Source organism: Struthio camelus, chromosome 3 (assembly GCF_040807025.1).
Source record: "Struthio camelus isolate bStrCam1 chromosome 3, bStrCam1.hap1, whole genome shotgun sequence".
Taxonomy (NCBI): Eukaryota; Metazoa; Chordata; class Aves; order Struthioniformes; family Struthionidae; genus Struthio; species Struthio camelus.
Window position 1 is genome coordinate 104,528,375 of NC_090944.1, and position 27,465 is coordinate 104,555,839.

General features: G+C 50.9%; 3 protein-coding genes across 10 annotated transcripts in view; 2 read left to right on the forward strand and 1 right to left on the reverse strand.

Annotated features, from left to right (window-relative positions):
- On the forward strand, window positions 1–22,522 carry TMEM151B (transmembrane protein 151B). 7 transcript variants are annotated; one of them, XR_011140342.1, is made up of 3 exons: window positions 1–132; window positions 8,688–11,159; window positions 16,609–22,522. XR_011140342.1 is itself a non-coding variant. In XM_068939527.1 (2 exons), the coding sequence occupies exons 1-2, from the start codon at window positions 43–45 to the stop codon at window positions 10,122–10,124; spliced, it is 1,527 nt and encodes a 508-aa protein (XP_068795628.1). In that variant the 5' UTR covers window positions 1–42; the 3' UTR covers window positions 10,125–22,522. The 7 variants fall into 7 exon arrangements, 4 of the variants coding, with proteins under 4 accessions (XP_068795628.1, XP_068795630.1, XP_068795631.1 ...); XR_011140343.1 differs by having other exon boundaries at window positions 16,828–22,522; XR_011140341.1 differs by having other exon boundaries at window positions 8,688–10,673; window positions 10,758–22,522.
- The window catches only part of LOC104151703 (regulator of G-protein signaling 22-like), a 53,704-nt gene continuing 37,096 nt past the window's right edge, over window positions 10,858–27,465 (forward strand). The window contains exon 1 of the mRNA XM_009686703.2: window positions 10,858–10,876. The gene's annotated coding sequence lies outside the window, so the exon portion shown is untranslated. The remainder of the gene's footprint in view (window positions 10,877–27,465) is intronic.
- The window catches only part of TCTE1 (t-complex-associated-testis-expressed 1), a 14,667-nt gene continuing 9,259 nt past the window's right edge, over window positions 22,058–27,465 (reverse strand). Inside the window, exons 3-4 of one of the 2 annotated variants that reach the window (XM_009686702.2) lie at window positions 26,446–26,895; window positions 22,058–24,316 (exon numbers count right to left, since the gene is read on the reverse strand). In XM_009686702.2, the coding sequence (XP_009684997.1) occupies window positions 24,140–24,316; window positions 26,446–26,895 (627 nt within the window). In that variant the 3' untranslated portion in view covers window positions 22,058–24,139. Of the gene's footprint in view, window positions 26,896–27,465 lie in introns of both variants that reach the window. The other variant, XM_068939531.1, reaches the window with a different exon arrangement.

Consider the following 27,465-nt stretch of genomic DNA (forward strand, 5'->3'; position numbering starts at 1 on the left):
CGGAGGCAGCGCCAGCGGGGCGCCGCCGCCGCTGCCGCCGCCATGTCCCCCCCGGCCTCGGCGGCCGCGGCCAGCGAGGGAGGCAGCAGCACGTCGGTGCCGCAGGAGGAGGCGGAGGGGGTCCGAGAGGAGGTGAGGAGCGAGCGGCTGCCCCCCCAACTGCCCTAGCCACCTGCATGGGGGCCGGCTTTGGCTTTGCATGGCACCTCCCTGAGCGCCCCGCCGCTAGCCCGGCCGGGCCGGGCTTTGCCCGCACAGGTACGGAGCCCTCGCCGGGAGCCCCTGTGCCCCTCGCGGGGCGGCGGGAGGCAGCGGCGGAGCGGGGCGAGGGGCCGCGCCGCCCCGGCCCGGCCGCCGCCGCCGCCCGCCGTGGCTGGGTGCGAAGGGAGCCGCGGGGGGCGGCCTGGCCCCTCCTGGGGGGCAGCGCGTCCCCCGGCGCCGCGGCACGGCCGGCTCCCGGGCCGGCGCTGGCGAGGACGCGGGATGGCTCAGGTGCCCCTAGGAGCCGCCTCTGTCCTGCCTGACTGCAGTTGGGGCCGGCGAGGAGGGCTGAGGAAGCCAGTCCGTCTGTCCTCCTTCCGGTTTCGGCCACCACGCTGCCTGCCCGTGGTCCACCGCCGCTGCCTGTCCCCGTCCTCCAGCCCTCGGCTTGCTCTTTGCGCTCATCGCCATGGCTTTGGAGCCTGTGCTTTCCACACCTGGAAAGAGCGGACCTGCTGGCGTGATGAGGGAAAGCAGGAGATGTGAAGGTAGTGGATGATTTGGGGTTTAGGAGGAAAAGAGAAAATCACAAGGTACTGACTTACTGCAGCAGGAGGAGGTTGTCATGCCTGGTAAAAATGATTACGGGAGGGTCCCCCTCCCCCCCCCGGCTTCCTCCCCTGTGGCTTGATGGAGTGCCTGGAGGTAGCACAGGTGCCTGGGGAAGGCTTGGCTGGCAGCAGGGCAGAGGGCTTGGGGACATGCTGAATCCTAGGATTGACCCTGGTGGCTGCTGCTGCTGAGGGGGTTGGCTGAGGATGACACGGGGTGCAGACTAGGGCAGGCTGGATAGCAGCACAGCTTTGCCTGCAGGTAAGCTGCAATTCACCCCAGCTGATGGTTTTTCTAGAGTCTGGGCAGCAGATGCCACAGGGTAAGGAGCGGCATGGATTGTGCATAGGAGGCAGCACAGGGGAGGCAAGCGTGTGAGCCCCTTTGTTTACCCCCACGAATCACACTTGCAGGTTGGGGTTCCCAAGAGGAATGAAAGCAGCTGCGTGGACTAGGAAGACCCACCTTACACCATGGGGGCCAGTGGCACACAGTGGACAGCTAGGCAATGTGGGAAGGGCAGTGTTACCCTGGCTTGGTGAGTTGTCCTCACCTGTGACTACACAGCTCAGAGGGCAGCTTGGTAGGGTGCTCGAAAGCTGGTGCATCACTTGTGTTCTGCTATTTGAGGAGCTGCGGTGAGCAAGTGCTGCATAATCCCCGTATTTTCTGTTCTTGTAGCTTAGGAAGAACATGCATGTACGTACATACTTATCCTAAATATATAGACTTATATATAGATAAAAATAATTGTGGGAGAGGAATATTGAAGTTCAAGGAATGGGAAGCTACACAGTTATTTATATTCCTCCCTGCTGATGTTCCTCTTTTGTGAGAGAGGAATATTGAAGTTCAAGGAATGGGAAGCTACACAGTTATTTATATTCCTCCCTGCTGATGTTCCTCTTTTCCTTCTACCATTCAACCATCCCCTGCTGTCCTGAGTCCAGGGTCTCCAAGCAGATCCTGACCATTGTAGCTAACCTGTGAGGTGGTTTTCTAGCGTTAAGCACGTGCTTATGCCATGCTGGAGCAGTCTCTTGCCTTCTGTGCCCTGAGCAGGCTCTGACAATTCCGGGTTCCCAGAGGGGTTGCCAAGTGTGTTGTTTCAGACAGGCCTGTGTTCCTTCGCTGGTTGTTTTTGTGAATCAGTACCATATTCAAGAGAGCACAGTGGCTTTTGAGAGGTGCCAGAATGAGAGCCTGTTTGGACGAAACAAGCATAGCAGGGGCATTGCCGGGCTGAGTTTCCCGTGCCTACAACATCCCCTGCCTCACAGAGATTACAAGAGGATCGTCTGGTCTTTGATTGTTCTGCTGAGGCTGCCAACTAGGGTGTCAGTATAGCTTTACCCTGTGGGAGCAGACAGAAGGGTCTATGACCTGTGCTGCTTAGGCTAAGGGCATGCTTCCCGCAGCCAGCAGTTATCACAGACTCTTGCATGAAGCAGCCAGTAGAGGAGGAGGAAGCTTCACCCTCTCTTTACAGTGCCTATGCTTGCTGGAGTCTTATCTGATGCAATGAGAAGTGACCTTAGTGGCATAATAGGGGGAGCTTGGATTCATGGACTGATCTAGATCTATGCTCTTATCCCCAGCAATATCAGGGGGAGATGTCCTGCTTCCTCATGGTTCCTGTGTAAGGCCTAACTTCCCTCTGGCAATGGGATGTTCCCACTCCTGTCAGGACCCACTACTCCTGTCAATACTACTGAGTGTCCAGGGAGCATATCTGAAGCCCGCCTGTAAGGACTCTTGGGCTAGAACTGACATATCTGGAGCTGGAACTGGCATATCTGGGAACTGGCAAATGGCAAATGAGGTCTGTTCTGTTTGAGGGTGCCTCATTTTGGCATATCCCAGATCGGCATATTTAGGAGCCCTGTAAGGCTTCAGGCTCTGCTCAGCTAGTCCCAGCAAGGCAAGAAGCAAGCCAGAGCCGGCTATGGAAGGGCTACTATGCAGTTCGAGCCTTTGTTTCCTGTTGGTACCACATGCATACACCTATGCTTAGCAGCTTCACTGTTGAGCTGAATATCACTCAGCAATGCATCGCCACCTGGGAGGGTGTGAAAAGTCATGGAACAAGCTCTTCAGGCTGGGAAAAAGCTAAAAGAATTCCCTTGTCCCTGCTGCTGAGGTGGGATCCCATGGAATGATCAGTCCTCTTCTACACTGCTTGTAAAATGGAGACCTTGATACTATTGCAGGAGCTGCCTGCTGGCAGGATTCCCTGGCTCCTAGATGCTTAGCCTTTCCCTTTCCTCTGCAGTTGGCAGTGCTGCCAGCCTGGGGCTAAGCCAGCTGTTTCTTCTAGGTAGATAGTCCCTGAGTCTGGGCTGTAGGCATGTAGGGCATGATTTGGGGAATTGCTGGTACTGTCCTGACCAGGGGTTGCCAGTATCTGCCCAGTGCTTTGAAAGATGGTGGCAGTTCCTAGAGCTGACTGGATCCTCCCCATCTGCCTTGTCCTGGGGATCTAATGTCAAAGGGGGCAAATGTTGTTGTATGATGCAAGCAAATCTGTAGGGCAGAGCCATGCTAACTGATGCTCAGCAGTCCCACTGGAGTCTCCTGCAAGCTGCTGCCACAGTCTTGCACTTAGGAGCAACCTGGGCCTTGAGGCTGCTGCTCTGGGGATTTGGATTCTTTTTTTTTTTTTTTAAGCCCTGTAGGGGCTGTCTCTAGGACATGTAACCCTGTGAACCCTGGGCCATCTTGTAAATTGAGGGCTTAGGGTTCTAGGGGTGAATCAAAGACTTCAGGCTGGTCTCTGCAAGGAGAGGCAGGTGAGAGGCACAGGAAGGGAGGAGACCAGGAACACTTGTTAAATGGAGGGACTGTAGGTGTGGCCAGGGACATTTCGAAGAAGAGGTCTGTAGAGTTTGAAGGACTTCTGGAGTTCAGTGTGCAAAGTTGCAGGATCACAGAGGTAGGGGTGATGAAGGTATTCTTGTCCACGTGCTTAGCCACTTGGGTTCTGGGCAGGTAGGTCCCCTTGTGGCTTCTTTGAGAAGAGGATTTGCCAGATCTCAATGTCAGGGGGTGCTTAAAGGAGCAGGAGTTCTCCTGCCTCTGCCCCATGCATTGTGGGCATCTCTGCTCACTTCATGGCTGCTCGTAAGTCATCCCCTCCTCCATCCCTTCCTGTTCACCCCAGAGCAGTCGGCCGCAGGAATAGGACTCCATCTCGCTTCACCTGGGGCAATGTCAGTCACTTGCACGAGGCCCAAGAGGCAGGCTGTTCTAATAACGTATCCCTTGCCTTTTCCAAGTGTGCTTTACACACACGCACAGTGAAAGCCAGCTCCCAGGCACCTGGTGATGGTTATCTACTGTGTTTTACATGATGGAGGGGACTGAAGCACAGAGAGGATAAGGGAGTTGACAGAGGTCACACAAAGGCATTCACCAAGCCATGGCTGACCCAATTCTGCCCTCCAACACTGCAGAGATGTTTAGGTACACCTGCAAAAGAAGATTTGCTTACCACCTTCCAGTGTTCAAGCAAGAGTAATGGGGGAGGCTCCTGGTGATCTCAGCTAGAGGGAAACCCTGTTTACAGTGAAGTAGGGCAAACCTTTCGCCTCCTTCAGTCAGACTGCAGCGGGCAGATCACGATGGCATTTATAGCATGGATCCCACACCTCCTAGTGACGCTGTTCTGGGACAGAAAGGATTCCCTCTCGCCAGCTTTCTCATCTGCATGCTTGCTTGTTTGCCATTCTGGACTTCTCCAGGGCTGGTTAAGAGCTTGGGGAGGCAATGTTATTGAGCTGCTTCTCGGGGGAAGGTGTAGAGCTGGTTGTGTTTGCTCCTGTGCTCCTTTACAGCCAGGGAGAGGAGCAGGGATGCTGCAGTTCCCACTGAGATTAGACTCTGCAGCTAGCTCCTCCCCTGTCTCTGCTGTGGTTGTATCCCCGGTTATTGCACCTTATCAGCTTTGGGCTGGTTTCAGAGACCCCACTGGTGCAACCGATGTGTATATGTTTTACCTCAAAAGCCTACAACAAAACTGGACTGTAAACAGTTTACAGCACGGGTTAGTGTGACCCTGTAAAAGTGCTGCAGTACCTAAATGCTGCGTAGTCTTAGGAGGAGACTAATGCATGGACTACAGCCCTGCTAACACAGTTCCTGGAATCAAGCCTCGGCTGCATCATTCTCCCTGCTGCCGTGCCCTGGGTAGGAAACTGCAATGGGATCTCGGAGATTGCTGGGATCTCTGCAGGGCTACAGCAAGCATCAGCTGTCCCCTGAGCAGAACAACACAGCCAGTGCAGGATGCGAGGGGTCAGGGAGTGACTGGGACACAGAATTGGCTCTTCCAAGACTGACCTGGCTGAAGGCCTGTCTCCCCGCTGGCCTGGTGCCCCTTCCTCAACTTATCAAATGAGTAGCCTGAATGCTTTGCCTTATTCCTTACGTTCCATTTGCAGAACCCCCCTCAACAAAGCACTGTTTCTATTCAAGCCCTGTTCACCCAACATACACGCCAGGGTTAACGTATCCCTCGTATCTCCCTGAGGCCCCTGCTCAGACCCCCTGCTTCCTCCTCCAGCTGAGTCGTTCCTTTGGTGTCTCACGCCAGGGATGCCTGCTGCTGCTGGGAAAGACTGGCAACACAGAAGGCAGCTATGGGAGAGGAAGCCTTCAGCAGCCTCTGTAGTGGCGCAGCAGTACAACGCAGGAGAGCCTTGGTGCATCAGGGCTGAGCAGCTGAGCGAAGCACAGAGGGATCTGGGGAGGCTCTTGTAACTGCAGTCCGGGCCTGAGCTGGGAGGGCTTGGGGCAATTCAGGCAGCTCTTTCCACTAGATGATCTCCTCCTTCCTCTCCCTGCTCCCTTTTCTCTTCCCTGTGGTTCCCTCCTTTCCCCCATGACCTGCAGGTATGATGCTGCTGCAGCTGTGGGTTGCATAGGGGAGACCTTGGGGTGTGCTTGTCGTCAGTGAAGCTCACGGGCAGAGCCATCTCACACCTCTCCCTGTTGCCTGGAGACCAGCACCACCCCAGATGCCTTTTCTGGGCTGTGCGTCTCTGTTGCCGGCTCTTGCTGTCAGCTGGTTACCGCAGAAGAGGGACGGCTCAGCACTCTTGATGCTTGGGACCCCCAGAGATATGTGCCATCTTTCCCCTTGCTGCCAGACCGCTCGGCAGCAGTCCCTTTGGATGTGCTGTCTGCACATGGCTGTGTGCTCCGCTCATCAAAGGCTGGCTGCTGGGGATGGGAGAAAAAGGAAGCTCACTGCCTCGGAGAGAAAAATCTCTGTTGGAGATTTGGGCCAGATCCAGCCCTGCTAATCACAGTAGCAGAAATCCTACTGGCATGGGGAGGACCATGCTTTGGCAAGGTGCAGGGAGGAAGGATTAGCATGTAGGACTCTAGGGGAGCAAGCCAGGGTACAGAGGCTCTTCAAGGGGAGCAGGGGAGAGTACTTGGAGGAAAGGAGGCCTAGATCTGTTCCTAGACCTGCCAATGGCTTTGTGACCTGCGGTTCCTCCTTTAATTCTCCTTTTCCTGCAACGAGCAAAAGTGACCACCCTCTCAAGCATCATGAATCCATTAAGCACCCTGGGATCCTTGGATGAAAGACTTCAGAGGTCTAGTGGTCTGGAAAGCAGTGGAGCTTTGCCTGTGCTGTGCAACTTGTAGAGTCCAAGTAGAACAGGCAAGCAGGCTTTACGTGAGAAGCCTAAATTCAAACAACTGCTTCTAGATTAGCTCTCCCAGGGACCTAAAGAAATAACAGCAGCATCTGCAGGAGCTGTGCTGCTACTCAGTCTTGGCGTGCCAACCTGAGCTCTAGCATTTCTTGGCCTCCGCAGTCTGTGTGGATCTACCTCTTGGCATATCTTTGCCTTCTCAGCAGGCAAAGTTTGCACAGCACCTGACGCGTCAGGGAGCCTGGTCCCTGCCTAGGGCTCCTAGGCACTACAAAGAGGAGACAGTAGCAAGGGAGTAGGATAACTTAGAAGACATTTGGTACGGGGAAGCGTTGTTCCGTTACTCCTGAAATGCAGCCACTGCTGCGGATTTCCTGGTCTGCTTTAATTGTGCTGGGTTAACAGGGCACCCCAGCCCTTCATCTGGAACAGAGAAAGAAGGCCTGGAGCACCCCGGGACAGTAGAAGAAGGTGACAAGAGGGGAAAAAGGAGACTTTCTGGCTAGGCATGATGGAGTAATCCCTGACATCTAGGAGTGTGAGGGGCTATTTTCCCTTCCTGGAGATTAGATAGAGCTGTCTTTGCCAGGGACTCATCCAGTTGACCGCTGTTAGTTAGTTTCCGCACAGGAAACTATGTGGAGCTCATGACTTCTTGATCCTAGGGAAAGAGGCATAAAGAATTGCAGCATCTGTTGAGAGCCGGGGTTTGTCTGGCCTGGGGTCCTGTCCCAGGCCAGAATCAGGGGCTACTAAGAAAGGTAGATTTAAGAGCTCACAGGACCCAGCAGTTTTAATCCATCAGCTCCAGGAAGCTCTCATTACTCACAGCAGTGTGTCGTTGTCCCCCCGCCCTGGATCTGCTCTGAGCCACCTGGCTCTTCAGCCAAGTATGCTCAGGTACAGAGGAGGGATGGGGCCAGGCTGAGACTTCGTTGCCATGAGCAGCATCATTATAGCCGTGTTAAGCCCCTGCAAATGGAGAGGTGGACTCGGGCAAAGGCAGCATGGCCTCTGATGTCTTGAGGCATTGACTTTCAGAGGATAACTAAGTTCAGGACGTAAGTAAGACACCTCGGAGAGAAAGAGGTGCCTGAACCCATGCTGCGTGCTGTTGGAGAAGGAAAGCAAAGCTGAAAAGAGCAAATAAGCAAAGCTTAGTGAATTTTGTGGCACCTGCACAAGGCTGGGGTTCTTGCTTCTTCTCTCGGGGCATACCTTTGGGGATCTCTGGGTTGGATGACACACATGTTGGATAAAGTTTGTGTTGTCCTTTGTGTAAGAAAGCAGACAACCTCTTTTTATGCTTCTCCCTTTGGGCTTGATAACGTCAGGTCTCACTGACCGCACAGGCATGTGCTGGATAAATATTTGAGACTCCAGGCTGTTGCAGAATATGAGAGGGATTTCCTTAGACAGGTCTTTATCAAACCCTGTGTGGTTTTTATAGTGAACACACTGGTACAGTATCTTTGGGCAGTCCTATTGCAGATATTCCTTCCGCATCATTAAAGACCTCAGAGCAGTTTTCCCAGAAGTCCAGGCTTTCACACATGAATCCCAGTGCAAGCAATTACGTTTGCCACCAGCCATGCCTTGCCTCCTGCCCCTCCTTGTTTGTTGCAGATCAAAAGGGTGCGCTCTGCTTCCAGTCTGAACACCTTTTAGGATGTGATTCAATATTTGCTTTCTCTCACGCCAGAGGTAGCTGCATTTTGGTTACGGAAAAGTGTTTTTCTGTTTCTGTGTTTTATAAAGCACTTTAGAAGCACTTCATCGTCCTCTGGGCTGCTGAATGTTGTTGTGAGTGTGACCATTGTGAAACAGAGGCCCTTCCAGCTGCAGGAGATCTCTACGTTTTTATATGTACCCCAGACCCTTGTGCTGTCCTGGTAGGAGAAACTTGCATGTTGCTATTGGTAGCAGTAATGGAGAGTTTGAGCACAGCAAAGGAAATGTGGTGCCTTTGGCACAGCGGGGAGGGGACAGCTACCTGCTCTGTGGGATTGTCATCCTGGGAGAGACCTTGGCCTCCAGCCTGCTGGCTGAGGTTAGGAGTCCACCGGATTGTGCTCTCTTTTTCTCCATTTGGGGAGCTACAAGTGCTACCCATGGCATCCTGTCACCTGCTTGCCTTTCCCTTTCCACTGTGGGCTACTGACTTCTCCTCTTGCTTTCTCTCCCCTTCTCCCTGGTTCTCTGGAGCAGCAGCGGCCGGTGAAGCAATCCCTCAGCAAGTCCTTGTGCCGAGAGTCTCACTGGAAATGCCTGCTGCTGTCGCTCCTCATGTATGGCTGCATGGGAGCCATGACCTGGTGCCACGTCACCAAGGTGACGCGTCTGACCTTTGACAGTGCTTACAAGGGCAAGTCCATGATGTACCACGACAGCCCATGCTCCAATGGCTATGTCTACATCCCCTTGGCCTTCCTGGTGATGCTGTATGTGGTGTACCTGGTGGAGTGTTGGCACTGCTACACCCGCAACGAACTGCAGTACAAGGTAGATGTGGAGAGTGTGCACGAGCGTGTCCAGCGGATGCAGCAGGCAACCCCGTGCATCTGGTGGAAAGCCATCAGCTACCACTATGTCCGGAGGACCCGACAGGTTACCCGCTATCGCAATGGGGATGCCTACACCACCACCCAAGTGTATCATGAGCGGGTCAACACCCATGTGGCAGAGGCCGAATTTGACTATTCCAATTGTGGAGTTAAGGACATCTCCAAGGACCTCATTGACTTAGAGAGCTACCCGGCCACGCGGCTCCGCTTCACCAAGTGTTTCAGCTTTGCCAATGTGGAGTCGGAGAACTCCTACCTGACCCAGCGGGCCCGCTTCTTCACAGAGAATGAGGGCCTGGATGACTACATGGAGGCCAGGGAGGGGATGCACCTCAAAAACGTGGACTTCAAAGAATATATGGTGGCCTTTTCTGACCCAGACAACCTGCCTTGGTATGTATCCCACTACGTCTTTTGGGTGGCCGCCCTGCTGACCCTATCCTGGCCCCTACGGGTGCTAAATGAGTATCGCACCTCCTATGTCCACTACCACGTGGAGAAACTCTTTGGGTTTGACTTTGTGGCGGTGACACCGGCTGAGGAGCGCTCCTTCTGCCGGAGAATGCCCCGCGTCAACACGGTGGACAGCACCGAGCTGGAGTGGCACATCCGGTCCAACCAGCAGCTGGTACCCAGCTACTCGGAAGCGGTCCTGATGGACTTGGTGGGGCTCTCTGGCTGCACTAGCTACTCCGCTTGCCGGTACGGGGGCTATCGGCAGAACTGCGAGCGGTGTCACAGGACTATAAGCAGCTCTTCCATCTTCTCCCGCAGCGCCCTGAGCATCTGCAATGGCAGCCCCAGGATCCCCTTCAGCAGCAGCCGCTTCTCGCTGGGTCGCCTGTATGGCTCGCGACGCAGCTGCCTCTGGCAGAGCCGGAGCGGGAGCCTGAACGAGCAGAGCTGCCCGACGGAGCAGACCCGCCTCTCTAGTCAGGTTACTGTGGAGGAGGAAGACCCCCCTCCTTACCAGGACGCCCTCTACTTCCCCATCCTCATTGTGCACCGCAACGAAGGCTGCCTGAACCATGACCACCGTCACCTCCACCGCAATGGATCTTGTGTGGAGACCTCACTGTGAGAGCAGAGGGCAGTGAGCTCTCATTGGCGATTGCCTGGCCTAGGCCAGCGTGGATTTGGGGAGAAGAGTGTGGGGAAGGGAAATGGCCTAGGAGGACGAGGCAGGGTGGAGTAGACCCAGTCTCTTGCTCTGGCAGTCAGCAAAAGCTTCCCACGCAGTGGCTCTGACCTCATGGAGGGATGAGTGACGGTGCTCCCTGTGGCATGGCACAGAACTCCAGATTGACCACCACAAGCAAAAAAGAAAACCCTCCCGAAACCACAATTCATGGCATCAAATCCAAGGCAGGGAATGAAAAGACAGACCTGATGCAGGGAAGGGGATGCTTTGACTCCCAGCTCTATCTCCACGCTGGCTTGTGGTTCAACGAAACGGCAACCACCAGAAAGCACGCTGGTGCACCTGCGACCACCCCTGTTACCAAGCTGGAGTGAGACCCCTTGCAGGGTGGAGGGGAATGGGCCCAGTAGCACATTCCCTTTGGGAGCAGTGTTTAACTGCTCATGCCTAAAAGTCTGGGGCATCCAGGCACGTGGAGCTGACCAGCAGGTTAGAGAAAAGGCTGAAAGCCATGAAGCCAGCTCTTTCCCTCCCCCCTACCATTCCCTACCCTCCCCATTTTTTTTTTTTTAGACCATGCTCCGACTGTTACACTGTTCTCACTGCTGGGAATGACACTGCCTCCAGAGGATCCCAGGCTCAGCTCCTTGGGAAGCTTCAGCACGCCAGCTCTGAGAATCAGCATCCCCTAGGTAAAGGACTTTCTGTTTGGGATTACAGCAGGCAGGCAGCACTAGGGAAGGGATGAATGTGGCAAACCCAGACGGTGGAGATCTGCAGCATCACTGATCTGCTTGCTGGAGGAGGGCTCAGCTGGAAAGAGAAAACAGGAGGCCCCTGGTGAGCTGGGGAAAGGAGGAAAGGATGGCACTGAACAGGCATCATGTTAAAAGATGGCGTGTGAATTGGCTGAGGTCCCTTCCTAACCTGAAAATGAGTCCTAATTGGTTCAGACAAGCGTCAAAGAAGGCTCTGGTAGGTCCAGCTGTAGTTCACCTATTGATAATAGACCAGCAGGTTGGTGCATGTCTGTAACTTAAATTTTGCCTGAAATCAGGTTGGTTCCTGGTTGCAGACTTTGATCTGCAGAGTTTTGGTGGCCTGGTTTTGGCAGGGAGCTCTGAGGGATGGGGAGGAAAGTAGGCATGATGCCCAGGCTGATGAAATGAGGATCAAAGTGATCCCTGCTTAGCAGGGCCCTGCCATGGGCACAAAACCTGCAGCCAGGAGACAGTGCGGTGTCTGCCATGAAGGATGCTCTGCAGAATGAGGCTGGGGATACATTAGAGAGGAACCTGCTTAAAACCAAACAGTTCGCACTACAGAGATTTTTCCAGGCAGGTGTCAGGTCACACGGAGCGAGGCAAATTTGCCTCCTAACAGCTCATTAGCCCCTGGGTTTGTCTGCCTTACTCTTGTCAGGACAAGTTGGCCTGCTCTGAGCTGTGCGCTACCCCATTCAACCTGCTAGAAAGAATCTCGGTTACACTGGGTGAGGAGCCTGCACGCCACTGAATTTCCATCTGTGTCTGCAGGCTCTCACTCAGCTTTTCCTTTTCCATCAACGCATCCCCAGATCTCTGGTGTTCCTGTTCTCAGAAAAGCTGTCTCCTTTTCAGTCAGCTCTTTGGAGGTGTGGATGCCAACTCAGGCAGTGATTTTTCTAGACAGCACTGTTCCTCAGTCTCACCACGCTTCCTTCATCCACAGGACCAAAACACTTCTGAGAGCAATATTTCTTGGGTCAAAAGAGCAAGTGCATTAGCACCCAGTCATTCGGGCTTAGCGTCTGTCTCCACATACGTCTCAGAAGGGCAAGCTATAACACTAAACAGAGAGGCACTGTATTTAGTCTAGCCAGTCTTCGTCCTGCCAGCTTTATTAATAAAGGGTCTGTTTCTCTGGTCCTGCTGCTTTAATGCTTTACTTACCAGGTCTTGAGGAGGATGCAAATGTCATATTCCAGCACATCAGCCCTCTTTTGAAAGTCCCCTTAGTGCGTTGATTTTAGAATTGGACCCATTACAGGGCCCTTCTCTAACAAGCATCGCATGTCTATTTTGCAGTATAAACAAAGCCCTGCCTTGCTGACAAGTCTTAAGAGGTCAGCACCTGCAGGAATTGTAAGGCTCTGTTTGGCTTTACCCCCACAAAGGTTTGTTCTTCTGCTGTTCGTGCCCTGGCATGTCCTGGTCGATGTTTCTTGACTGTTCAAGTCAGTTTGTCTTCCTGGATCTCAAGTGCAAACAGTGGTGATTTGAACTGAAAGTCCCTTCAAATCTCAGTCTGCTTTGTTATGATTCTGTCCTTACTCTCACTACCAGACTTATGTGTTGGTTTAAATAAGAGGGCTCTTTTGAGAACAGGGAAGCATAAGAGGCCCTGTGTGGGAACATCATTCTCTCCTTTTTGTTCTCCTTGCTATTGGCACAAATTCAGACTGGGTAAAAGTGGATACAGCTCGGTTGGCTGCACTAGAATTTTCCTGCTTAGTGATTACATTTGGCTTGCTGTGCCCTTATTCTCATCTCTCCAAGGGCCTAACGTAAGCCAAGGCCAATGCTGAGCCTCCTCGTGACTCTCTTAGTGCATGCTTATATGTCATGGTGAATGAGGAGACGTTCAGTCAATGGAGTTACAGTGGGTTGTTAGCAGGGAATGTGGTAGCTTGTCCTTCCCATCATATGCTCTTTGAAATCTCTCACACATTGCTTAAATTAGGCTACAGTGCCTCATCTTTCTATCCCTAGCCTCCAGAGTGCATTGGACAGATGGCTTTGTCAAAGGTTTGGCAGGTCTTTTAGCACCCTACGGCAAAGAAAGTCCTCAGAAGAGGGACAGATTAATAGGGTTTATGTGGCCCCATCCTTTATCACCTGCAGCAAAATACTGCTCGCAGACACGTTGGCCGTTGGCTTTTTCTGGGCCTCTTCATGAGGTTGCCTCAGTTCAGGTCCTCTGGCCCCACTTTCACCCACAAAATCTTATTCTGGAGGTGGTCTCTCCAGGTGGAAGGAAGTGTCTGTGAGACATAGCTGCGCCCAGGCCAGCGGGACCCATGCAGAGTCTTCCTGTTGCTCAAAACCTTCCCCATGCACATAGTGCCAGTTGCAGCCAGGCCCCAGACATAGTGCTAGTGCCACAGGCTGTGGCATTGCCAGCCACACAACACGCTAAAGAGAAGCGGGATCTCTCTTGCCAGTGCTCCCTGCTGCGCTCCAGCATTTCTTGGAGATACATTCCTCATATTCTTGGCCCTCCTATCCCACTGCACCTGGTGGACCCCCAGCTCCTCAAATACCAACCAGCCTAGGTGACAAGAAACCGTGACCCCAGCTCTATTTGGCAGTGTACGCATTGTGAGGGGTGGGCCTCCCCTTATTCAGCTGTCAGAGCAGCCAGTCTCTATGGTCCCAGATAGCCTGCATGTTCTTCTGAGGTTAGCTCTGCCATAAAGCCAAAGGGAGATTCTTACCACATTCTCAAAAAGCTGCCCCTCAGGGCTGACAGGAGAAGGGCTGAGAGCAGGCAAGACAGCACTGGCACATCGCAGAGCGGTGGCTTTGATGCGGGCTAACGGGACAGTGCTCGGGGCTGTCTGGCACCCACTGCAGCCCCTTTTTGGCTCCAGGCCTACCGTCCTCTGATTTTTCTAGGCAGATGAGAGGGACAGTGCAGCCAGCATGCACACGTTAGAAACAAACTGCCCCAGGCTCTCTAGGAAAGAGGACAACTGCCTGGAGGCGTCTGTTTTGCTCCAGATGCTATAGGAAGGGTATGAGCAGGGCTGTATCCTCCCCCCTTGATGTCCCTCCCCCTTCTTGAGTTTGAGAGGAATCCGGAAGGTGCCTTGCAAAGCACTGTATATTGGGAGTAGCAAAAGGCTTTCTAGCCTACTTTGCGCTCTCTAGGGTGGAGACTTTCCTGCTCTGTCTTAGGCTCAGGAGGGGAGCAGAGCTGGACAGGAGGGACAGAGGCTGCCTGATGGCCTGACAGAGAAGTGGTTGAGCTGAAAAGGACGGACTGAAGCTGGGGTTTTGCTTTCTCTCCTTATCCCTGCTTGCAACAGTAGGGCAGCTCGTCCAGCCAGACAAAGAAATTCGTGACTGACAGCTGGGCTCTCCCTTCCCACTCCCAGCATGGGAAGCAGCTGGCAGAATGGGTGTGCAGGTGTAGGCTTCCTAGTAATTGTTGGCAAGGGATCCTAGCACACTGGACACTAATTCTCCTTGTGGCTCAGGTTATCAGCACAGCTTCCTAAAGATGTCCTGTCCCATTCTGGGGCACAGCCTCATTGTGGTGAAGTGGTCTCATCTTCCCTAGCACACTGCCTCCTCCCCCCACACAGCCCCAGGCTGGGCAGCGCAGTCGGGCGTCTGCTCTTTCTGCAGACGCCTGTCTGCTCTCTGCCTTTTCTGTATCAGTGATGGCGATTCCTTTGGCAGCTCCTTTGGTGGCTCAGTCTGCTCCTCTCATGATAGCCTGATCCCTTGTCTGTAACCTGAATTCTCCCTGCTGTATGTTAATCGCGTTACTTCTCCTCCATTGACTAGTGAGCATAATTGGCTCTGCTCCTTTTCCCCATGGCCTTCCCAACAAAAGCAGGTGTTACCTTCCCTTTGCCAGTCCCAGAGTCCTCTCTTTCCACAGATCTTACTGGACAAATCCTGGCTTACTTGATGGTGCAGAAGTTTTTTCTGAGTAGAGAGTAAATCCCTCCTGCTCTTATCCTGGCCTGAGTGAGAGGAGAGGGTCAAAGGCGTAAGCAGTGACTTGGTCTGTCATGGCAAAGATGGGTGTGTCCTCTTTTTTGGTGCGAAGGAAGTCTTCAAATTGTCTAAAGTATGTTGAGCTGCTGCCCTTTATGCAAGGAAAACAGAACAGCCTGTAGCATGCTTTGGGAGGGTGAAAGCTGGGTGTTTGTCAGTATGAGGGGGCAATAACTAAAAGATCTCCACGTTCAAAGGGCTTTGTTTTTTTCCATTCATCACTCACCTATTGCAAGACTCCATGGTCTGAGAGTCAGCCTTAGCATTACACTTGTCAGTGGACTTTCCTCACGTACCAGAACAGGTGAAGTGGGAATGCTGCCAGCTGCTCTTTCTGGTGCTTCAGGTCACTAATACATCCCTAGAAGAGAGTTACTCCACACTGCAGTAAGTCTAGACAAGCTTTGGCCACTTGTTGTTTCCTTCTGCTGCCAATATACTTGCCAGAAAGTTAAAAGCTCTCCAGCTTCCTGAGCTAGAGTGAGAGAGAATGAATCTGTGAGGGGCTCTGAATTAGTTGATGCTCCCTCAAATACACGTCACCACCAGTTTATCCATCTTTCAGCACACACTGAAAGTTTCCCCGATAGTGCCAACTACTTTGGTAGTGCAGAACCAGCCAGTCAAACAACCAGCATGGTGTTCCTTTTTAAGCCCGCTAAATGTCTTGCAAACCACACCCAAGGAGGGGGATTTCAGAGAAGGCTTTCAGGTTGAACAACTGTAGGGACATTTGGTAGGACAAGGAGAGGGAATCTCAAGCTTATGGCCAACCCCAAGCCTTCCAGAATGACACACAAGGCAAATGCTCAGGATGAGTGATGGGGAAGCTGCTGTTTTTCTGACTTCAAAGACACATCCCCCCACCTTTCCTCATCCTATAAAATGCACAAATGAGAGAACCAACCCATCCCTGCTTTTCCTCTGCTGTCTTTTCCTACTGTTCTCAAGAGACTGAAAAGCTATTTAATACTTCTGATGGATGCCCATGGGGAGGGGACTGCAGGAAAAGGTTTAGTAAGTGGAAGTTTAAGAAGGTTATGTAGCATCTGATGTCAGTAAAAGATTGCTTGCTGATTAGTCTGTGTGAAGAACAGTACCTTCTAAGTTCTCCCTCTAGCCTTTCAAATCATGGCTTCAGTAACTACTGTCTAAGTATCACCAAGATCCTGTCTTACAGCAAGGTAAAAACTTGCTGTCATGTGCTCCTGCTCTGCTGCAGGAGCTGTAGGGTATGTGTCAGAAATACTGCTATACCACCCAGAAGTTGTGCTACTAAACAGTTATAAGTGTCAATTTATGATATGTGCTTCTAATTATGTTTCATTTGTATTTGGTGGTGAGAATAAGGTCTGCATAACTATGAATATGGGTCTGTATGCCTATGATCTTGATCCATATTATCTCATAAATGGGTCATGGTTTAAGTCTTAGCTCTGTCTGGTAATACCACCTCCTGGAATGCATGCAAGCCTAGAATCTCCATTGAGTCAGATATACTTGGGGACCTAGGGCTGTTTCCTAGGACCTGGGGGCCTAGTGGGGAGCTAGGGCTGAGCCCACCCAACACTGTTTCCCCCAAGGGCATTCTGGTAAAAGGGAAATGGGTTTAGTCACATTTCAAGTAGAAATTAATGGGCTATGTTCATTCCTAGTGTAATTTTATTGAAGCCAGTGGAACTACACCAGTGTGAGCATGGCCCAGCAGCTCCTCAGAGTGATCTGCCCTTGCATCCAGACAAATTGATCTGTTGCAGTGTTGCTTTGATGCATGGGGTTCATGTTGGGACTTGGCCAACATGAACGAACGTTGACTATCTGCTGGATCTTCAAGCAGTGGGTTGAGTTGTTCTGCTCTACTGCCTCCATCACAGCTACTCCATGAAGGGGAATGTTATGCCCATGGATGTGATCTCATCAGCTCCCTCAAAAGCAAGCTAACAAGCAAATGGACCTCTACTGGCCTGGGAGAGGAGCCTTCTCCCACAAGAGCATAGCCTTTCCACACATAAAGGAAAAGAGGTTCCAAGAACAAAACTAAACCTTCAAGACCCATGGCCTCATGGACTCCCCTTCTTCCTTCCCTCCTTGTCTTGTCTGTCTTACGTGGGAGAGGGACAGTTTCTTCCTGGAGTTCAGCAAGCTCCTCTGCCTGCAACCCCTAGCCAGGCTCTACTGGCAGGTACATCATCCACCTATGCAACACTTCCAGAGACTGCTGAGATTTCAGGAGCCCACATCAATGTGCAGTGTGTCCATCCAGCACTGGGAATAAGCACAACTGCTGCTGGAAAGTTAATTGAGTTTTACTCCTCCCCTCCTTCGGATGAAGACTGTTTTTGTTGCGGCTTTTTGTTCATTTGTTTGTTTTTTGTAGCTTTCCGATATTTAGGGAAATGAAGCTTGTGAGAAATTGATGCCCATCCTGAACCATTCCCAGTCCTTCGAACTTTGGGAATGGGTGGATCACATACTGTGATTATAATTTAGCAGACTTAGTAGAGCAAAGTAACTTCACACACGGACACACGAGGTTCTTTCACTCTCCATCAGTGCAAACTGCTTCTGCAATCCTAGCTACTCACATTAGTGAAAGAAATAGTCTGGCTAGAATCTGTTGAGATGACTTCACATTTTGTATCGGTCCCATGGTCCCAATGTCCATTAGCAGCGCTGTCAGCTGACCTGCCATGAATTCTGACTTTGGATGGCAGCCCATGAACCAGTAATGGTGAAAAGATTTGAAAAACCCAAGCCTAAGTCTATATGAGTCTCCAGAAGCAGATGCAGAGGATCAGTTGAAAGCAGACGTTCCCTCCTGCTCAGCACAGTGAGAACTGTTGAGTTTTGTTTGTTTGTGTTGAACCTGCCTTTCCAGGAATGCCTGTCCCCAAGGGGTGACGTGAGGGAAAAAGAAGATAATGGTATCTGATGAAGCTATACGCACAACGCTGTTGAGCCAGTTGGGGAAAAAGTGATGACAAATAAAACCTAAAATGACAGGATTTCACTTTGAAAATGACAGTTGCTTTTTCAAACCAGTTTGGGCCTAAAAGACCTAAACAGCATTGAGGAATGTTTCGGTTTGCTGTTCCTTGCTCAAAAAGTTTCATCTCTGATGATGAAGATGTGCATTTAAATGCTGCATTTCAGCCAGCTCCTTTAGAAGTGTGCAGTGTTGGTGCAAAATAAAGGCTAAAGGAAGATTTGGATGGTAGGCCTTTGGTTTTGCAATGAGGTAGGCTGATCAGGAGCAGAGACTGGAGTTTAAAATCTTCAGCTGCAGGCTCTGAGGTCTGCCCTTGCCATCCAAACAAGTGCGTGTGTGTTGGCAGGTGTTTCTGTGTGCTCACGTGCACAGCTGGAGGATTGCAGCCATGCAGAGAGTTGTTGCGTTTGTGACTTTGGTTTGGTGAAGCCCATCTGTTCTTGTAGTGAGTGGTTTGCGAGGTGACAGAGCATTCCTCGTTGCTTGTGAAAGGAAGCTCCTGACCTGTTTTTTGTGAGAAGGTGGTGTGAAGCATCACATTTGCTGCCATAAACGGCAGAGAGCAGGGATAAAAGCATGTAGCAAGGAGTGTTTGAGAACAAGCTAATCCCCTGCTGGCTGGCTGGCTGAAATGGGAGAGTTGTTGGATCTGCTCCCTGGCCAACGCTCTCCAGCTATTCTCACCCTCCCCAAATTTGACTTGAAAATTGTCATTCCTTTGAGCTATCCAGAGCATCCCTCTCCCTGAACTGCTGAGGTCATGACAACCTCCTAGGCTGTGCGTTCATACCACTTCAGCCCCCTCTCTGCTAGGTGCTGTGGGTCAGCTATGAAATACCTATGGATGTGTAATGACCTCTGGCCGTGTTTGTGGCCAGATCTCAGGGTAACCTGCTAGTTTGACTGTACACTGCCTTCAAACGCTGCTTGCTGCATTTGCGTGCCTTGTGCTTGCCTTGAGGGGGAGTAGCGTAGCCTGTAGAGCGCTGCAGTGCATCCTGCCCTCTGGCATGTTACTTTTGCATCATTTTATGCTTTCCTGGGGAGCTTGCCAGCACTTCCTTCAGCCCTTGTAGGCAGACACTTGAGAGCTTTCCAGAGAGAAGTTCAACAGACTGGAGCCAGAAAACAGAAGCCCTTGACATTTTGCTGTTCCTTATCTCCAATTCATTGGTGCTCTCCCTGATGAAGAGGAGCAGGCAGGCTCTTGTAGCTGTGTGGGACCGGGGAACAGTGTCATGGTGAAAGCAGCATATCTGCAGGAGATTCTCTGAATGTGGGCTCTGTGCTGCTCTGCTGAGACGGAAGGAAGCTTTCCTGTGGGCTGAACAAAACTCAGCTCATGAAGGAGCTAAATTAGGAGGGCAGGACAGTGTGAACGCTCAGCAAGATCTAGGAGGGGAGGGTCTGTGTGTGAACAGCTATTGAAGGCTTTGTAGATGTGATGGTTTTTGTGGGAGACGTGAGACAAGACAGGGCAGGAGCCTGTGTGCTAGAGCACCAGCGTTTCGAGGTAGAGAAGAGACAGATGGGAAGAATGAAACAGAGGGAGCGGCGCGTTTGATGGAAAAGACCTGGAACAAAACAGGCAGTGAATACGCTCTGGCTAAGGAGACAGGCAGGAGGTATTTGCAAGCTCAGGTGCCTAGGCCAAGCCTCACTGCATCATCAGACCAACGATGTTGCCTCCCAGCTCAGCGCTGACAGCTTGAGCACGTGTCACCAGACCACAATGGATAATGCAGCCACAAGGTGTAAATGTCACTAATGAATAAATTGTCTTGTGCCTTGGAGAGGCTAATCCATCGAGGCTGGGGACAGGGATCTGACAGTGTTGGCTATTTCAGGCACAGCCTGTAGGGAGGAACTGCTTCATTTCTTAGCTGTCCCCTCTGCCTAGGGAAGCTGATGCAGGGGTTGGCTCTGTGCTGCTTCCCGTCTTCCCAGCCACAGGAGCTCAGGCTTCATCTCTCTTCACTGTGACCAAAGGAAGAATCCAGGGGAGGGTCAGGTTGGCAAAAAGTGCAGGCTGACGTGGACACCTGTCAGCAGAGCAATGCATTGGCCCAGGACAGGGCTAGCTGGTGGAGATGTTTGGAGGGAGGGTGTTGCGTGTAGAGCACCAGCATTTTCGGTGCTAATGGGGTAAAACGGTGCCAGCAGTCGGGAGAGCTGTGCCAGTCATCTCGAGTGCAGGGCTGTGGCCTGCACCTTGTGTGCATCAGGCTAGTAGTGCTTGCCATACTGATTTACAAGCAAGCAATTTACTTCCCAATTCAGTTTCAAAGTTCACCTTGCTAAGAGATGACCTGGAAATGCTCCAAACTTGCCTGAGCCCAGGCCTTCACCCTGTCAGGAAACACAGTTGGCTCTATTATGCTGTCTGGGGGGCAGCACGTAGCTCCACTGTCTTTCTTTCCTGCTGCTAATGGCCAGTCACCAGCACCTTGGCTGGTTATGTTGAAGACCAGCAGGTACCCTGGCAGGCAGGGTCAGAAGTTCAGTGTGGACAAAGCAGCCCTGATGGAGCAAAAGGAGAGTGAATGCAAGTAATGATTTCCATACACAGTCTCCGCCTGTCCCCAAGGCAGTCTGCTCCTCCATTCCCAGTTGGTGCTCGAAATCAACCTGCTGTCATGTTTACGACATGTGCCAGCACGACACCTTGCAAATCGGTGCCCCTGTCGCTGTGAGCAGAAGCTGAGAGGCCTGGGAAGCCAGCCGCTGGGTTCTTCCGCTGTGTGCGCTGCACTCAGAGCAGCGGAAGCACAGCTCGCCATCTGCTGTATTAGGGAGCCAGCCTCGCACCCTGTCAGGCTGGAGCAGAGGCACCTCCTGGCATATTCCAAGCAAAAGCCCTTGTGTCATTCCCCTGAATTCAGAAGTCTGGGAGCCTCTTTTACTTCCCAGCCACCCCTGTCTTCCCCATCACACTGGTACAGACCCATGCACACCCCGTGAGCAAGGGGATGCTCCCAGGTTGGCTGGGGTCCCCCTGCCCCTGCTGTTTCACGGGGCTGAATGCTGTTCACGGGGCACCCACATTCCTCAGTGGTGGACAGTGACAGGAGGGAAGGAAAGCTCCCAGAAAAGGAGCAGAACTTCATTCCCTCCTAGACATGGAGGCCCATAGTTGACCTCCCTCCTCAAAGCCCCCCAGCAATTCCTGGGTATGGATTTCGCAGGAGAGCTAGGTGATCTGTACTCACCCTGCATCAGCACCACACTGCAGCACATGCCTTTCCAGACACATCACCCAGTAGTGACAACAGTGCAGGGTAGTCCCACACCTTTGTAACCAGGCCTCAACGTGTCAGGATTCCTACCAGTAATGGGACTGTTCATTCAGTGAATTTGTTGTTCCTGCCAGTTGTCTGGGAACAGGTTTAATTTTAACCAACTAGTGCAGTGTTTGAAACAGCTTGAACCCATCCATGCAAGCTGGCTGATAATGAGCTCTGCTGGTCTCTTGCGTGTGGGCAAGTGTCTGGCCATGCAGGTTGATTTTGGTTTTGCTGTTTGACTGGCTGAGAGATTCGTGGATGGGAAGGCAAAGGGTTCTCCACATGGCTACCTGGCCAGGAGTTCTTGCATGTGATGGCCCAGGAATGCGTTTGGATGGTGATTAGAAGGCTTTGACGTGTTGTTAACAATGTCGGCTATTTGCAGCCGGGGGAGCTGTGAGTATCCTGGAAAGCAATTTAATAGTTTTTCCAGTGACGCATATTCACAGCCCTTTTCTTTCCAGCCCTGTTCTTCAGTGGCTCTACATGTTTGAGGGATCACATCATTGCCCTCTCAGTGCTAGCTATTACTGCACAGCTGGCTGTCCAGACACAGCCTTGCACTCAGAGCTACATGCAGGCTTTCCCAGGACAAGGCCATCTCCTTAAACCCAAATCCCACCCTTATTGCTGGAGCTGTTCCTTCTTCAGCCGGAATCTGATCTGGGTCTTTTCTGCCATTTCTAAACACAAGCTTTCATCTCATTCAGGTGTGTCATTCAGTGGAAGTATTTTGTAAATGCAAATAAAAAGAAATAAATCTGAATACCTCGGTCTCGAGGATGGGGAACAAATAGTTGGAGATGCCAGAGTGGGAAGGCTTCATAGCTGCTGCCACTGGTTATATTTTCTTGCAGACTTAGCCCCTGGAGCATCCATGAATAGTTTGGAAGGGAGCTATACTGATCTGCAAGGGCTTTGGGGTGATCCATGTCGCCACCCATGGTGTGGCTACTGCTGCTAGTGATAGCCTCGCAATCTATCCTTTCTGATCTATAAGGCCTTGACATCAAGCAGGTAAAGGCCTAGTCGGCCAGGGGCCTGCAGGCAGCAGAGCCATAGATGTCTGTATCCATCAGGCAGAGCAAGGCACAAGCGGGTATATGGCTAACAAATTCTTTTGTGAGCACTGGGAACAGTTTTTACTTTTCAACTATGTCAATATGATCTAGCTCTGTCTGTCTCTCTATATATGTACAAACAGTATATCACAATGTTGCCTTTTTTGTTGGAAATATCAGAGTACAAAGATTGTAAACCAAATCGGTGTAATAAAAGTTTCAGATGATTCACTGACATGGCTCTCAGCAGTGGATCTGTGAACGCTGATGCAAGCCAGAGCTGGGAGACACTTGAAGCCCCTGCATTGCTCAAAGGGCAGGGAGTGAATGGAAGCCTAGAAGGGTCAGTCAGTTTGCTTAATTACCTGCTGACCTCTCCTGATTGGGGTGATCAAGGGACTAAGGCAATTAGGTAGGTGGGCTTTCCTGCCCTCCTCGGGTGACCATAGCCCATGGGGCAGAAGGAGAGGGTAAGTGACAGCCTGGGCTGCCTCTTACGCTCACCCCTTGTTCTTCTTGTGATGGGAGGGATCCGTCTCCCTGCAAACCCAAGGAAGCAGCTCCATTTTCAGCAAGGCATCCAGTCTCTGCTGCTCAATCCTGAGAGATCTGTGGTCCAGCAGTCCTGCAGGATCCCAGGAGGGATCCCTCTCATTCAAAGTTCTGCAAGGCACAGAGTGTTTTTTTGACAGGCTTGCACGGAGGAACCTTCCCGGTTAAGGTGAGCAACTGGTTTTAAAGAATTCACCTGTTTGCAAAGCAGGGCTAGCAGCATTCAAAGGTGTAACAGCAGAAAGCAAGAAAGGATGTTGGAGAGAGCTATCTATCATTTCCTGAATGGCTTTCTTTACATTTGACCACCCATATTTGAAACTAGACAGATTTTGCTATAAAAACAGGGCTGAAACCTCAGCCGGATCAATAACGAGAAAAAGCTTCTGAGCAACTGCCAACGACATTCCACTACCCTCTATGCCTCTCACTTCTACCTCCAGCAAAAAGCCTGAAATAGCTGGCTGCCCTGAGGATTAAATCTGAACTAGACCATTTAGGGGTGCTATTCACCGTAGGTGTTTTATAGGTGGAACAACAATCAGTTGACCAAACGCATTCCCTTTCATAATCCTGCCCTGAGCTTGCTACAGGACCATGTGACAAACTACAGGAGATGAGATTTAACATCGAGCACAGTGGGAGAGAGAACTCAAGAGGCAAATTGCTTCTGTGAAGCCCCTACAGTCCCATTAGATCTAGTGCTTTTCTCATATTGAGCCACAGGCTAGGATGATGGATGCAAAGATGCAAAGAAAGGCTGTAGTAGCGGCCACAAGTTGAGTGTTTCTCAAAAATACAAATAAAGACAAACCTCCAAAGTAAGGATTGCCTTCCCAAAAGACACTAAAACACTACTGATCACACACAGAGACCGATATTAACTTAGCATTTGCTCTGTTATCAAGTGGATGCTGATTGGCAGAAAATTGAGGATGAAAAATCCCGTCCTACATCAAGGCCTTGGGCAAAGCAGGTGGTCTAGAAACACAGGAGAGTGAGCAGGTGAGTGTCTTTGCTCTTGTCACCAGCCGCTGCGTTGGTGACATTTCAGAGGCTGAATACCTTCCTGCAAGCAAACCACGGCCAGTTAAATCCACCACCACCTGTGGCTGCACGATGTTTTCTGACAGACAACCTGTATTACAGTCACCAAGTGCCTCCTATGCTTCCCTCCTGCTCATCTCCGGCAGGGAGCTATGTTTGCCACAGCGCTCAGAGAGGGGAGGTATTTCATGTCAAATCTTACACAGTGGACTACCAGTACCTGAAAAGCTCATTGATTTCTGGAGATTTTTCTTCAGAGGGGTTTGACTGGTGAATACTGCAGAGATCTCAGCCGGGCTCTTTCCTGGTTGGCGCGTAGAATTTGGTTGATGAGATATTCACTCTCCTGGCCCACCTCTGCCAGGCGGAGGTCAAACTCGGTCAAAATTTTGTTATCCATGAGCCCTTCAAGCAGCTGCTTCCCACCATCCTGCAATTGGTAAGAGGAGGGATCAGAGGAGGAGGTCAAAGAATGGCATTTATTGTTCCCTTTCCCTCATCCCCAGAGCAGCTTCCTCTGCACTGCCCTGCTGTTGGTGATAGAGCTGCAGAGAAAGGAGCCCATCAGACTCTACTAAAAGTGACAAAGGTCTCCACCCAAGCCCGAAACATTGCTTACAAGAGAAGTACAGAAGAGTGTAACCTTATGCAGCTCACAGTGATATGACACATGCTTACGACTCCCTCTGGGTGTCATGTCAGCAGTCCTCAAGCTCAGGCTGGTTCATAGCACAGACGGAGATAATAACCTGAAAGGAATCGCTGCTCGAACCTGTGCCCCAGTCCTCAGCTCACTGCTGGTTGGGGCAAATGGCAGCATGATTGGTGTGCTCTTCCTCATCTCTGCAGTGCCAAGAACCCCTGTGCTCATGATCTCTTCCTCGGATGCCTCTCCCTGGGAGGATCAGCTTTTGTGGGGGGATGCTCTCAAGCAACTGAAGTCCAGTCTGCACAGGAAGTTCAAGCCTTGATGGAAAATGCTACATAAATGTCAGCTTTAAGGACAGTCGGTGCATTTATTTTCCTTCCCTTACCTGAAAAATCATCTTTAGGGATATGATCATCTGACTTTTTTTTCCCACAGCTGTTCTCTTTCAGGTACCAAATACATGTGCTGACCCAATCTCCTCCATTCAGACAGTCCCCTCTCCCCAGCACCCTACCTGCTAGACCTTTGCTAAAAAGGACAGATCATGAGAAAGGAGATGAGTCTCTTTTTAAGAGAGTACAGTGGCCAGGATTTGACACATCTCTAGCAGTTTAGTGCCCAGGAATCTTAGCCCCTGAACTGTATTGCCATGTTTGGGATCACAGTGATCATAGCAGTGGCCTGTGGACATTTTTAGATGTAATTTGTAGCTGTATCGTTGATTCACTGAAAATCTCCAGTGAGGCCCTCACTTCCCCTGTGTATAAAACAAAGATGATAATACCAGCCCACTTGTTGGGGTGCTGTGGAGCTGCACAAATGGGTACCAGGAGAGCTCATCAGATGGAAGGTGCTAAGCAAAGAGATTGTTATTTTCTAAGCAAAAATCCTTCTATCCTTTCCAGCCTTTGCTCCTTGTATCATTACACTCAAACGTTTTTCTGTATCCAGGGTCATAAAAATTAGAACTCACAAAAGGTTTTCTGCCATCAAATCCTTTTAAAACCTTGGTCAAATACATTGAGCCAATATTCCTGCCAGCAGGGTCAGCTGGTCTTGCTATCTCTTTATTGTGACAGTGAGAAAATTGAGGCAGCACAGAAAGTTTAAAAGCCAACATAATTGTATTTGGCTGTCTAGTTTCAGATTTCTAAAGCTCTTTTTAATTAGCTGAAGAAAATGGTCTGGTTTGCGGAAATGTTGCATACTGCAGCTCTTAGGGATGTAGTAGGGTCTGTGGATGCTCTTCCATCTGGAAAATGTGAGCCCGTGGTTTAGGAGCCGCATAGAAGCATTCGGATGTGACAGTTTTGACTACTATCATCCAGATGTGATGCTTTTGAACTACCACAAGCTGTAGGGTGTGTTACAGCAGCTCAGTAACTAATACAGTTTTCTAATAATCTGCTCTGAGTGTTCGATGGCCAGGAGAATTTCTGGGAAGGGTGAAACTACCTATGTGCTACGGAGTGACAGATGGCACAGCAGATCCAAAATACGGAGGATATGAATAAGACCCTAATATCATGCCACTATCACTATTTTCTACTCCCCTGTGTGTAAGGTCGTTGAGATTTTCCCAACTATGTCCCCAGATTTCAGTTTCCCATGGGGAAATTTGTCTGCCCAGAAGCTCAAAGCCTGGAAGCCAGGTTCCACCTGAGAGCTCTGTGAAAAGAGCTAGATGTAATAGGTGAGATAAATGTTTGTGTGCACACAGAAAAAGTCGTCTTCTCTTTCCTGCCATCTGCTATAGTCTCTTCATTACTTGCAACTGTTGTTATCACAGCAAGATGGCAAAGTGAGGGATGCATTTGGCTCTGTGACTTTGAGATGGAGCAGGCTCGGTGTCTGCTTTGCAACACAACCATTCAGACACATAAGCAGCAGAGTGAGAGGGTTTCTCTTACCAGCCCTATGTGGTTGCATGAGAAATTGATACTAGTCAGTGTGCTGTTCTGGGCAAGGACTTGGGAGAAAAGCATAGCAGTTGGCTCTGACAGCTTGTTACTTCCCAGATGGATAGCCTTCAGAGTGGTGTTGGTCAGCAGGGCATGGCCAATTGCCTGCCCGCCTTCGTCCTCCACGCAGTTGAGGCGTAGATTCAGGGAGGTCAGGGTGGAGTTATTAGCCAGGGCTTGAGCAAGAGTCTGAGCCCCCATGTGACGGATCTGGTTGTTACACAGATCAAGGATTTCTAATTTGCTGCGATTGATCAATTTGCCAACAGCACGCGCCCCCTTGTCCCCGATGAGATTGTGGGACAAGTTCAGCTCCATCAAACAGGGGTGATCCAGCAAGTTCTGGATCAGCAGCCTGGCCTTGTCATCATCTACTTTGCTGCGTGTCAGCTTGAAAATCTGTGGGAATAAAAGACAGGGGCATTAAAATGACCAGTGCTTTGGACTGAGCTTTTCAGAAGACCTCAAGTGAGTTAAGCCCATGGCAGCTGCTCACCAGAGGCAGGATTCATCTCACTTTGCTTCAGACATCTTGTCTTGTAGGCTAAATAAAATAGCTGCTTTTATAGTGGATAGAGCAGGCACTTCCAGAAGATAGGGTCATGCCACTGACATCCCATGCCTATTCTAGGGTGAAATGGTTCATCTTCTGGAAATTCCTGCCCCTGTCTTCCGATACCATAGGATCTTGGACACAGAGAGCTAAATTAAATGAGATAAAGCTGACCAAACTTCTGCAGAGAGCAACAGTAGAACTCACCCCAATAGCAGAATTCGCCCCATATCACAATCAAATACTCGCTGTCCGAACTAGCATGGACCACCTTCATGTGCACTGGCAATAACCTGCAGTGCTCTTTGTTAAGGGCAGTGCCCTACATGGCCAGGGCACCGCAATAGTTCCATGAGAAGTGATTTCTGTTCTGGAAGCCAATTAGAAGGATGTTTCCCAAAGCATGCCAATATGTG

Excerpts from the sequence above, each read along its gene's own strand:
- TMEM151B (XM_068939527.1), top strand. The coding sequence starts at position 43 with ATGTCCCCCCCGGCCTCGGCGGCCGCGGCCAGCGAGGGAGGCAGCAGC. Across the intron at positions 133-8,687 it reads CGGAGGGGGTCCGAGAGGAG|CAGCGGCCGGTGAAGCAATC; the intron begins GTGAGGAGCGAG and ends TCTCTGGAGCAG.